Consider the following 12,390-nt stretch of genomic DNA (forward strand, 5'->3'; position numbering starts at 1 on the left):
TGTTCTCCAAGAGTTTCTTTCTGGGGTTTTAGGTGCCAAAACCAGTTCTTATTATGAGGCACGCCGTAGTGGAGGGCTCCGGAGTAATTTTGACCACCTGGGGTTCCTTAAAGTGCACTACAACGCAAACACATAGGCGTTTTTGCATTTCACCTCCATAGAAATGCGGCGAAGTGCAGCGCAACGCCTTAGCTGATTCTTCTACAAGAGAGGCGAGTTGACATGCAGCCGTGATATTGTTTATCGGGGCCATCGGGATACACGCCGCGGCGCTAACACCCATGCGGCAGCTAATGCTCACCAAGCATGACGACGATGAAAAATCTTTATTCGTGCACTTTTCTGGTATCCAGGATAGAGTTCACGCGTGCGCAGTGTGCCAACAGAACTGGTGGAGAATCAGCCGATTCCTTGGCCTGACGCGACGTTGACATTGTGAAATATTTAGCGCGCACAATAGACAAGGACACAGTGAAGGTACGCACACGAACAGTGAACGTGGACACACGAGCGCTCGTGTGTCCACCTTCACTGTGTCCTTGTCTATTGTGCGCGCTAAATATTTCACTATGAATTCGTACCAACTCGCCCAACTATCAGTTCTGCTGCAGTACACGTTGACTTAGCAGGGCCAGTGAAGGGGCACATGTTGATAATCGTAGTGGATTCCTACACGAAGTGGGTTGAGGTTGTCGAACGGAAGGCGGTGCGAACTGTCAAGGAAGGGCTGCGCAAAAATTTTAATGGCGCCCTCGAACGTCGTGTGGTCCGATGGCTGCTGCGTTATTGGCACACGCCCCTCCGCAACGGAAGGACCGCAGGATTCGTGCTACTCGGGTTTAAACCACGTTCGCTTTTGGATAATGTGGTGTCCCGACCCTTGCCACCTGCAGGTGGGACCCCCCGCAGCCATGCGCCTAGAGAGCCAGTGTGTTACAAGAACTATGCTACAGGCTCTAGCTGGAAGCTAGCAGTGGTGCAGACTTCCAGAAACGCCTGCCTGAGCACGGTCATGACGGAGGACGGGGAGTTGCATGCACGCCATGAGGATCAGCTAAAGCACCGCAGGCAGCTGAAACCGTATCGGCGGTTGAGGTAGGAGCTGAACAGGAACAAGAGGGGTGGAGCCCTGGAAAAGGAGGAAGTGAGGTGTTCACCCCCGTGAATGAAGAAAGTGCAGACCCCACGCAGGCACCGCTGGCCCTGGAACCACGGCAGAGCCCGAAACAAGCACGGTCAATGCTGAATCATTGGCAAATCCAGTTCGCAGATCAACAAGGTGCCGGAGAGCGCCAGACCGTTTCTAAAGGGGAAGAACTGATGCATCGTCAGAAAACGCCGCCAAGGCATGCATGGCCGCATGGGTGAATTGACGTCACGCCGTGGCGGCTACTTAAACGGTCGACTGAATAAACATTTCGTTCATTCTTGCTATCGGCACTTCAACGACAGTTACTTCAAAGACAATTGGACGAATTGTTACTTTCAGGGAACGCTTATTGTACCCTTGTCTCGCTTTGTTTCTCTGCAAAACCTGGGAGCTGCCGCTCCCTTGTAGCGGCAATGGATGAAGAAGCCCTCGAGGACCTTCCTGGCGCCCAACACTCACGACGGGTCGTCGCGTCCAGGAAACGTGTAAACGCGTCAAGTGACACGAACAGCGAGGCAAATGAGTTGTACTCGTATAGCGTCGACTCGTCGGACGACGATTTCACGCTTGTAATGAGCCGAACTACAAAAAAAAAAGAAATCCGTGCGGCCAAGCCGTCACTCGTATTATTTTAGGACAAGTTTGATGATGTCTTTCACCATGAAGTATTAGCGAAACCATCATTGTTTTCTTTAACTCCCTCAGCAATTTGGCTGTCATGGACGCTTTTCTTACTGTTTTAGTTTTTATTATTACAGTTAGCACGAGTTAAGTCGTAGGCTCGGTTTGAGCGGTGAATCAAATTTTATGCGTAAGTGTCAAATGACCCATTGAGCAAAATGCAGCTCCACTAACATGAAACCTGGGGAGGTGCGAAGCATGCAGTGATGCACCACTAATGGGCTCATACTGCCTTAAGGCAGTATTACGACGACAGAAGAGAAGTAAAATTCTACGCTGGAATGATGAGCGGCAACGCAGCCAGCGTTGGAAAACGAGGACGACGACGACGACCACGGGAGCAGTGGCACGAGTGCGTGCCGAGCGCGAGCACGAGCCGCTAGCTTACCGTGGCTACGACAGGAGACGCTACGGAGGTCATCGTCGACAAGTGTCTGCACCGTGAAGACAACACCACAGCGCTGGCCCTACCCTATGCTCTTCATGCCCATGGACCCTGTGTCCAATCTGCGACTTCTAAACAGCCAAGTCCTTTCTGCGTTTTTTGAGGAAAACGCGCCAAACGAGATAAAAGACGTGAGAATAAACGCACGGAAGAATGTACTCGTAGTAAACGTTCTACATCGTAGTGCGCTGCAAAGCCTGCGGCACGTAACGGAGATCGACGAAGTTAAAGTGCGATCCATGATTCCTACAGGATGCAATAGCACTGTCGGCGTCACTTATGATGTCGATATTTCTATACCAACAAGGTGACTTGTCAATATTAATAAAGCCAACTACAGAAGGAACACGACTTCAGCTTCGCGCTCGGCTTCAGAAGGCAGTCACAATGGCATCTTGCTACCTTCGTCAACAAGTGCTTGAAATTTCATGTGGAAAGTGCGCAATGGTGGCATTCACCAGGAAGCCAATGTCTGCTTACGGCATATAAATTAACGGAAAGTTTACACCATACAGCAGAAGTCACATGTTATTGGCAGTCGTAACTGACAGAGACTTGTCTTGGATTCCGCACGTGAATTACTTGAAAAAGCGGCTGACTGCTATATGTCACCTGTTCAGGTTCCTTGCAGGAAAAGGTTCGGGAGTATCTATACACGCTACGTTACAGCTGTACATGGTGTTCGTTGGATTCAGGCGGTACAACCTGCCTACAACATCCAACACCTGCAAGATTAATCTGCGTACGATTCAGAGCATTCAAGCCCAAGTCCTTAAGATGTCTTGGCTTACCGCGCAGTGCGTCAACGGCTGAAACCATTGCCATTGCGCAGGATTACCCAGTCACGACGCACATTACCATTGAGGCAATGCGCACGCATCTCAGACACTATGCTAGAACCCCTTCCCACCACCTGGCGAGCCTCACTACTGAAAGGACCTGAACGATATTTAGCGCTACTGTCAGTGCACATCGTGCGTCGTTTACTTCAGGGTACGCACCTGTGGCCAAGCCAGTGTTTCCTCCGTAGTGTTTGAGCCGTCCACAACTACATATAACGATTCCAGGACTGCATAAGAAGTCACATCTACCGGCCCCTGCTCTAAAACAACTGAGCTTACTCCTCTTTTATGAAAAGTACAGCAACAACGTGCACATCTATACCGATGGATCGACTACACCGTCCAGTTCTGCTGGTGCGGTGGTTATACCAACGCGAGGAATATTACTGCGGTTCAAGACATCGCATATCACGACCTCTACGGCGGCAGAACTAACGGCTCGGCGTCGTGCACTGGAATAGATTGATTCTGAAAGACCTAGAAAATGGGCTGTGTTTTCTGACTCAAAGCGACATTATAGTGCACGCATCAGTTCTCTGACGCGGATGTCATGAACAGCTGACATACGAAATCCTGCCACTTCACTATCACGTCCAACAAAAAGGCCATGAGGTTGTCTTTCAATGGGTACCTGGTCATTGTGGAATCAGTGGCGATGATTCCGTAGATAACGCTGCTCGCACATCACTTCAAGAAGAGCACAGCGTTCCAATTCCGCTTTCGAGGACACACGCCGCAAGGCAGCTTCGACACATGGCACGACGGTATGCGTGACTGTCTGACGACAATGGCATGAAAACGGACGCATAATCACGGTTGAATGTCGACAGCATAATTACGATAGAAGAGGGAATCAGTCGATGGATACGACAGAATGACGACGTTACTGAAGGGATGCGGATGAGCAAGGTGACAATGACGACAACTGTGTGACGACGCTGGCGTGACAGCGACTAGATAATATGAGTTCGATGTTAGAACGACCTCGACGGCATCATGATGACGACTGTATAAAGACGACGCAATGACGACACCGGTATTTATTTATTTATTTATTTATTTATTTATTTATTTATTTATTTATTTATTATTTATTTATTTATTTATTATTTATTTATTTATTTATTTATTTATTTATTCAATACTACAGACCTTGTACAGGTCGAAGCAGGGTGAGTAGAAAGGTAAACAAAGCAAATGTAACAGAGTTAACAACGTTTCAAAAAACATCAAATTGAGGCGAAATGAAATAAATAATCATTCCAATCGGTTACAGTGCGAGGAAAAAAATGAAAGCTTCAATAAATCTGTTCGTGTAAAATAGAGTGTCAGCGAAGTAGGATGATGGTGGCGAGTATGCCTTGATGTAGAAGATGATCGATGGGGTGATGGATTGATTACTAGGTCCCGATTCCACAGCAAGAACAGAAATTGTAAACGTAAAGCTTTCCTTCTTTGTTCGAGACATTGAATGCCATTAGCCTGCATTATTTCAGAGGGTGAGTCATACGGAGAAAATTTCGAGTAAATAAGCCGTACAGCCTTTCTCTGCACCTTTTCGGGATGGGAAATATTGTGTTTAGTAAACGGGTCCCAAACCACGCATGCATATTCAAGTTTCGGTCTGATTATTGATTTGTACGCAAGTAATTTTACACTTGGGCTGAGCTTTTAAGCTAATTTACGGAGCGCAGAAGAGCAAATGTTATCTGTATGTAAGTTCCAAGATAAAGTATTAGTAAGTGTAACGCCTAAGTACTTATATTTAGTCTCTTCCCGCACCGGTGCCGTGCCTAGCGTGTACGCAAAAGAGAGCGGAGCTTTTTGCCGAGTGAAGCGAAGAAAGACGGTTTTATCAGTATTAAGTTTCATATCCCATGTTTCACACCATTCAAAAATGTAAGCAAGAGCGGTATTAAGATGGTTCTGATCGTTAGTTGAGGTTATTTCTTGAAAAAGCACACAATCATCCGCAAACAATCTGATTTGCACGTTAGGATCAATTACAGTGATTATATCATTTATATACAGTAAAAACAGTAATGGTCCCAGCACACTTCCTTGGGGGACGCCGGAGCCAACCGGAAGATAGCCTGATTGCCGCTCATTATTTGCTACAAATTGATGGCGATTGGTTAAATAGTGCGTTATTCATAGAATTAAAATTTTCGGTAGTTTAATGCGTCTGAGCTTTAGCATTAGTTTGTCATGTTGAACTCCATCAAAAGCTTTGCTAAAATCTAGAAATATTGCATCAATCTGACCGTTCTTATCAAGGCATGAAGCTAGTGAATGCAATACTGTAACAAATTGTGTAGTTGTTGAGTAGCCTTTTCTAAACCCGTGTTGGTAATTATAGAGGACTGAGTGTCCGGCTAAAAATTCATTTATCTGATTGGGAATAATATGTTCAATTAGTTTACAGCATGATGATGTAAGCGATATTGGACGGTAATTTGGCAATTAAGCCCGATCACCTTTCTTGTGTATGGGCACAACTCTGGCTTTCTTCCAGTCATCCGGTAACCTTCCATGAAGTAATGAAGTACGATAGATAATAACAAGAAACTTTGCAATGAAGTCAGCATATCGTTTCAGAAACACGTTAGGAAGGTTGTCAGGACCACCTGATTATTTTGTTTTTAGATTTAGTAACATAGAAACTACGCCAGGGTATGAAATAAAATGCACATCAGAGGGATGAAGTACCGTATCACTAAATGGAGAACTGAGTTAGCAAACACGCTGCGAAAGTAGTCATTGAAATGACATGCAATATCACCATTAACGGTAACTATAGAACCATTAACAATTTTTTCTGACACTGTTTTCTTTTTTTTTTACTTACATAATTCCCAAATTTTTCGGGGTCCTCTATAATGAATTTCGGCAACACTGTATTAAAGTAATGATCTTTCGAAGAGTGTACCGCAGGTGCAGGGTTTTCTTTTAGTTCTTTCAGATGACCGATGTGCATGTACCGTTTCTTTCACCTTTTTACCCTTCGCTTCAAGTGGATTATTTCACGTGCCATCCACGGAGTCTGCTTACGAACTAGTTTACGTTTGCTCTGCACAAACTTATCTGTACAGTAGAGACACATATCTTTGAAACGACGCCCAAAGTGTGTTCACATCATTGTCAATAAAATCTGTAAGGCATGTTTCTAAATGTTCTATAATGGATGCATCGTCTGTACGTGAGTAGTCTTTGAAAGAAAGCTTCACAGGGTTATTTGATTTGATAAAAGTGACAACGGATCAGCAAACACTGACAAGCAGGTGACCAGAAATCCCTTCCACAACATGAATAGTATATCTAGGTAACAATCTAGGTAAAAATACCAAATATAGTATAGATTTGGAAGTTCCTTGCACACATGTTGGCTCCTGAACTGTTTGGATTAGGTCATGAGTTAACAATATGTTAAGTATACTGTTTAAATGATTGCTGCTGTGGCGAAGTGATTCAAAGCGCTCCCAATTAACGCCTGGCAAGTTAAGGTCCCCAATGCAGCCACTGCAGGGATAGCAGCGACAATGTTATGACGGTGACTATCACGAATGACAATAACGGCGTGACTGCGTTAAATGATCCGGATGACGAAACTGGAGTGCCCACCATGCCACGTTGACAATGATGGCGACTGTGTCTGACGACGATGACATAACCACGGCATTGTAATCACGATTGAATGAGCACAATAACGATAGAATTACCAGGTAGTGACGTCGACGGTGGTATAACGACAGTAGGATGACGTTACTGGAGGGACAGTAAAACGCGACGATCACTGTATGACGACGGCTGTTGTGTGACGACGCACGACGACGCCGGAATGACGAGAGTCGAAGGTGACGACCGTGAAGGCGTGACGGTGTAATGCATGCCGACGATGGCATGACTGGATGACGTATCACGATGCCTGTATGATGACGACGGCCTGACGACGATGACGGCATAAAGAGAGGCGACTGACGAAGCTGAATTAATGACGATGCGAGAACCACGGCGCCAACACCACCACTCACCTAGTGGCCCAAGTTAGTAGACAACTTGTGCTGATGGGCCGACGTAAGAGGCTAGATAGATAAATATAATAGAAAATAGATAGATTGACAGATAGATAGATAGATAGATAGATAGATCGATAGATAGATAAAGTCTGAAGTAGGCAAATGATGCCAATAGCATTAAAACATCCGGTAAGAGGCTGAATAGATCAATATAATAGACAGGCAGATAGACAGAGAGATAGATAGATAAATAGTGCCTGAAGTAGAACCTAGACCTGAGGTTGAAATATGCCACTGTAACACAGTGACGTATCCCGAATGCCTTCTTAGTGTTTCGCATGCGCTTTGTTGTTTTTGATGTGAACTTCCCACGCACATAAACTGCATATTTCCCGTTCACTTCTGTCAAATAACAATTATATACGTCCCTCTAAGGTGAAACTGTCATTTTTCTCAGCAAATGGTTAGGTTTTGATTAATTGTTTACTAAAAAAATATATTGTATTAAGCTGTCTATCTGAAACTAGTGTTTATATCTCCCGTTTATGCTTGCCAAATTGTGTGTATTACCCTTTACTGTACTGTGTGTGGTTTGCGCCAACTGATGTACATGTAGAATGCAACATATTGTTTCTGTATCAGCGAAGGAGGTTGAGGCTACGTCAAGAAATTTATTCTTTAGGCGCGAGCCCCTCTTATACGCTGTCTAAGTAACAAAATAAACGAACATGAACTAATTTCGTGCTCAGTCTACCTGAGAAAGACGGCGGCAGATGTTCTCATATCTAGTAAAGAAGAAATTATTCAGAACATTCACTGTGAAAACATGTTTCCATTAAAAGCGTGTCACTCGACGAAAGGAACAAACCATGCAACAGCTCAAATATCATTGCTGTGACGAAAAAGCAGGAACCATTGCGAGGGGCACTCAGAAAACGCTGACCTTTTATACGGACTCTGCTCTCAATTGCACGGCATTTGTCTCAGCAATTTTTTGCTAATGAATAGAGTTTCATAAGCATGCGGCCACGTCCTCTGCCACAGAGGTCTTCCAGATAAGCGAGAATCCAGGGTAGGAATTCTAGTCCATAACAACATAGAGGCAACATTGATGAATTTTACAGCATTAATGAGAGGGTAGCAGTCGTCGTAGTAAAGCTGAATAGGAGGTACAAAATGAAGGTAGTACAAGCCTACGCCTCAACCTCTAGTCACGATGATGAAGAAATACAACAGTTTTATGAAGATGTTGAATTAGCAATGAGAAAGGTGAAAACTCAGTATACTGTAGTCATGGGCGACTTCAATGCAAAAGTGGGGAAAAAGCAGGTTGGTGAGCAAGCAATTGGCCACTACGGCATCGATTCTAGGAATGCAAGAGGAGAGATGTTAGTAGAATTCGCGGAAAGGAATAGGCTCCGAATAATGAATACCTTCTTCAGGAAGTGCAGCAACAGGAAGTGGACCTGGAAAAGCCCTAATGGAGAAACAAGGAATGAAATAGATTTCATACTCTCTGCCGATCCAAGCATAGTGCAGGATGTAGAAGTGTTAGGTAAGGTTAAGTGCAGTGACCATAGGTTAGTGAGGTCTAGGATTTCTCTCAATTTGAAGATAGAGAGAGTGAAATTAGTGAAGAGGAAACAGACCAACCTAGAGGCAGTTAGGGTAAAAGCAGACCAATTCTGGCTGGTTCTCGCAAACAAATATGCAGCTTTAGAAAAGGAAGATAAAGACAACATAGAGGTAACGAATGAAACCGTAACTAGGTTGATCTCAGAAGCAGTAATTGAAGTGGGAGGTAAATCACCAAGGCAACCAGTAGGTTGCCTTGGTGATTAGAATAAAGAAACGACAGAACATAGCAATGTCCAACTAAAGAGATCAGATAGAATTCGCTGAACTGTCAAAACTGATCAACAAGAAGAAAGTAAGGGATATTCGAAATTATAACGTGGGAAAGATTAAGGAAGCCGTAAAATAAGGACGCAGATTTAAATAAGTAAGAAGAAAGCTTGGCATAGGACAAGGCAAGATGTATGCACTGAAAGATAAGCATGGTAATATCATCAGCAATTTCGATGACATAGTAAAAGCAGCGGAAAAATTCTATACGGACCTGTACAGTGCCCAAAACAGCCAAGCTACTTTCATTCGAAATAGTAATGAACCGGATACAGAGGCTCCTTCTATAACTAGCGATGAAGTTAGAAGGGCCTTGAAAGACATTACCAGGAGAAAAGCTGCTGGAGACGATGGAATAAAAGCAGATTTAATCAAAGATGGAGGAGATATCAAGCTTGAAAACTTGCGGCCCTTTATACGCAATGCCTCACAACTTGAAGTGTACCAGAGAGCTGGAAGAACGCCAACATTATACTAATACATAAGAAGGGAGACGTTAAAGAATTGAAGAATTACAGACCCATTAGCTTGCTTTCAGTATTGTATAAAATATTCACCAAGATAATTTCCAATAGAATCAGGGCAACACTTGACTTCAGCCAACCAAGAGAACAGGCTGGTTTCAGGAAGGGATATTCTACGATGGATCATATCCATGTCATCAATCAGGTAATCCAGAAATCGGCGGAGTACAATCAACCTCCCTATATGGCTTTCATAGATTATGAAAAGGCATTTGATTCAGTAGAGATACCACAGTCATAGAGGCATTGCGTAATCAAGGAGTACAGGAGGCATAATATCTTAGCAAACATCTACAAGGATTCCACAGCTACCTTGGTTCTCCACAAGAAAAGTAGAAAGTTACCTATCAAGAAAGGGGTCAGGCAAGGAGACACAATCTCTCCAATGCTATTCACTGCATGTTTAGACGTATTCAAGCTCTTAGACTGGGAAGGCTTAGGAGTGAGGATCTACGGCGAATATCTCAGCAACCTTCGGTTTGCAGATGACATTGTCCTATTCAGCAACAATGGAGCGAATTACAGCAAATGATCGAGGACCTGAGGCGAGGATGTCTAAGAATTGGGTTGAAGATGAATATGCAGAAGACAACGATAATGTTCAATAGCCTGGCAAGGGAACAAGAATTCAGGATCGCCAGACAGCCTCTAGAGTCTGTAAAGGAGCACGTTTATCTAGGTCAATTATTCACAGGGGCCCTGATCACGAGAAAGAAATTTACAGAATAGAAAAATTGGGTTGGAGTGCATACGGCAGGCATTTCTAAATCCTGACTGGGAGCTTACCACTGTCGTTGAAAAGAAAAGTGTACAATCATTGCATTCTACTGGTGCTAACATATGGGGCAGAAACTTGGAGGTTAACAAAGAAGCTCGAGAACAAGTTAAGGACCGCACAAAGAGCGATGGAACAAAAAATCTTAGGACTAACATTAAGAGACAGGAAGAGAGCGGTGTGCATCAGAGAACAAACGGGGATAGCCGACATTAAGCGGAAGAAATGGAGCTGGGCAGGCCATGTAATGCGTAGGATGGATAACCGGTGGACCATTAGGGTTACAGAATGGATACCAAGAGAAGGGAAGCTCAGTCGAGTCGGCAGAAAACCAGATGGGATGATGAAGTTAGGAAATTTGGAGGCACAAGTTGGAATACGCTAGCGCAAGACAGGAGTAATTGGAGATCGCAGGGAGAGGCCTTCGTCCTGTAGTGGACATAAAATATAGGCTGATGATGATGAAGCTTGCGAAAAATTAAGACATTAGTGAAAGCTTCCGTGCATGACATAGGCTGCCGTTCCAATGAAAAGTTTGCCAAAAATGGGTGCCCATCCGTGAAACAAAAAGCGGTCTTTATTTATAAATCAGTTCTGACGTTATCGTGGGGTACCTAGTTGACATCACTTTAACTTTTTCAGTTACGAATTACGAACGGTGTTATTGAGGCCTCCAAATTAATGTATTTTGTAGAAACACGACGCAAACATTACGGGAAATAACTTTGTGCCCCTATAATAAATATTTACGCCCCTTTAGGCTAGTCATTGTGATTACAACCTTATCAATGATGCGTTTCATAATCAGAACAACCAAAACATTTGTTACAGGTAGATGCGCTGGGTATTATGAGCCTTATGATGCAAGAAAGAGCACGAATTACCGCAGTGACACACAGAAACACGTCAAACTTTCTGTCAGACATGGCAGTAGAACCTCTTAGAATACCGACTCTGCATGTGAAAATGTGGCAAAATGTGTTAGAAGAAACGCTCTGAATACTAGTTAACAACACTTCGATATGATTAATCTCGTGGCGGCTCGAATTATTGCCAATCATCATTCTCGTACCTAGGCGAGCAATTCGCGCGTTGGTTCAGTCCGTCCAGCGTTGTGTATATCGTTAAGGCAACAAACACCAGGGCCACACCGCCACTTCGCCTTTCGGTTCGTCGGCGCTGCCAGATTACTGCCACTATATTTTTTTTGCCGACAAGCATAACCAGCACGTTCAAGCGAAACCTCTCGTGTGAGGCTAGCTTAGACGGGCCCTTTGAGGAATTATCAGGCATTGTCTGGGATACTATTAGTCGTGGCCCATTGGCAGCCACAATATTTTCTCTTGTGTAAAAGTCGTTTATAGACAGTTTCAGTACTGACGACAGAAACTACAATTGCGAGCGTCACGAGGACAGCTTACTCGCCGGCGCCAAGACACGGTCGATTGCTCACTTGTTTTCCTGTTTGGAAAGTCATCGCGAGCTCAGCGAGTTGAACTTGGTAAGAACTGATTCTTCGCCTCGATTACTGAAATACACATTTGCCGCTTAAGCGAGTCACACAGACCGTGTCGACGTCAATGCTCCCATGACTTTTGGGAGCAGCAGAAATATAGTACTTGAGCCAGTCTAACGTTCAGTCGCGGTATTTGCGCAGTCATAGCTCAATAGTTGAGTCTCTATTTGCGTCTTGTGGCCTATCTCAAAGAATAATGGGTATAGTGCCCCAGGGAAAGAATCCCTTGGCGGCTCTGGCGTCGGTCCGGCGCCGCAGTGCGGAATTCGGGCTCACCTGGAGACGAAGACGTCATGCAGCGTGTTGTTGTCGCCCGGACGGCCCTGGACAGGCTGCGTCGAGTGGCTGGTCGCCACTGCGCGCGCGGATAACGGAGATAAGCTCGAGGGCGGTGCGATCGCTTTGTCTACAGCCACCGCCGCATGGAAAGCGGGTGGCGCTGGCGTCCTTCCGTGCTCGTGGCACAACCGGCAATGCGCGCGCACTTTTCGAAATAGGGCGGTGACATACCCAAGCGCCAATAGGGACGATGTTTC

General features: G+C 44.7%; 1 protein-coding gene across 4 annotated transcripts in view; it reads right to left on the reverse strand.

Moving 5' to 3' along the window:
* LOC119462597 (solute carrier family 41 member 1) overlaps nt 1-12,174 on the reverse strand; it is a 540,896-nt gene extending 528,722 nt beyond the window's left edge. For all 4 annotated transcript variants that reach the window (XM_049672773.1, XM_049672774.1, XM_049672771.1 and 1 more), the window contains exon 1: nt 12,131-12,174. In XM_049672773.1, coding sequence (XP_049528730.1) covers nt 12,131-12,149 — 19 coding nt within the window. In that variant the 5' untranslated portion in view covers nt 12,150-12,174. The remainder of the gene's footprint in view (nt 1-12,130) is intronic.
* Between the last annotated feature and the right edge of the window lie 216 nt (nt 12,175-12,390).

Source organism: Dermacentor silvarum, chromosome 8 (assembly GCF_013339745.2).
Source record: "Dermacentor silvarum isolate Dsil-2018 chromosome 8, BIME_Dsil_1.4, whole genome shotgun sequence".
In the NCBI taxonomy this organism is placed as follows: Eukaryota; Metazoa; Arthropoda; class Arachnida; order Ixodida; family Ixodidae; genus Dermacentor; species Dermacentor silvarum.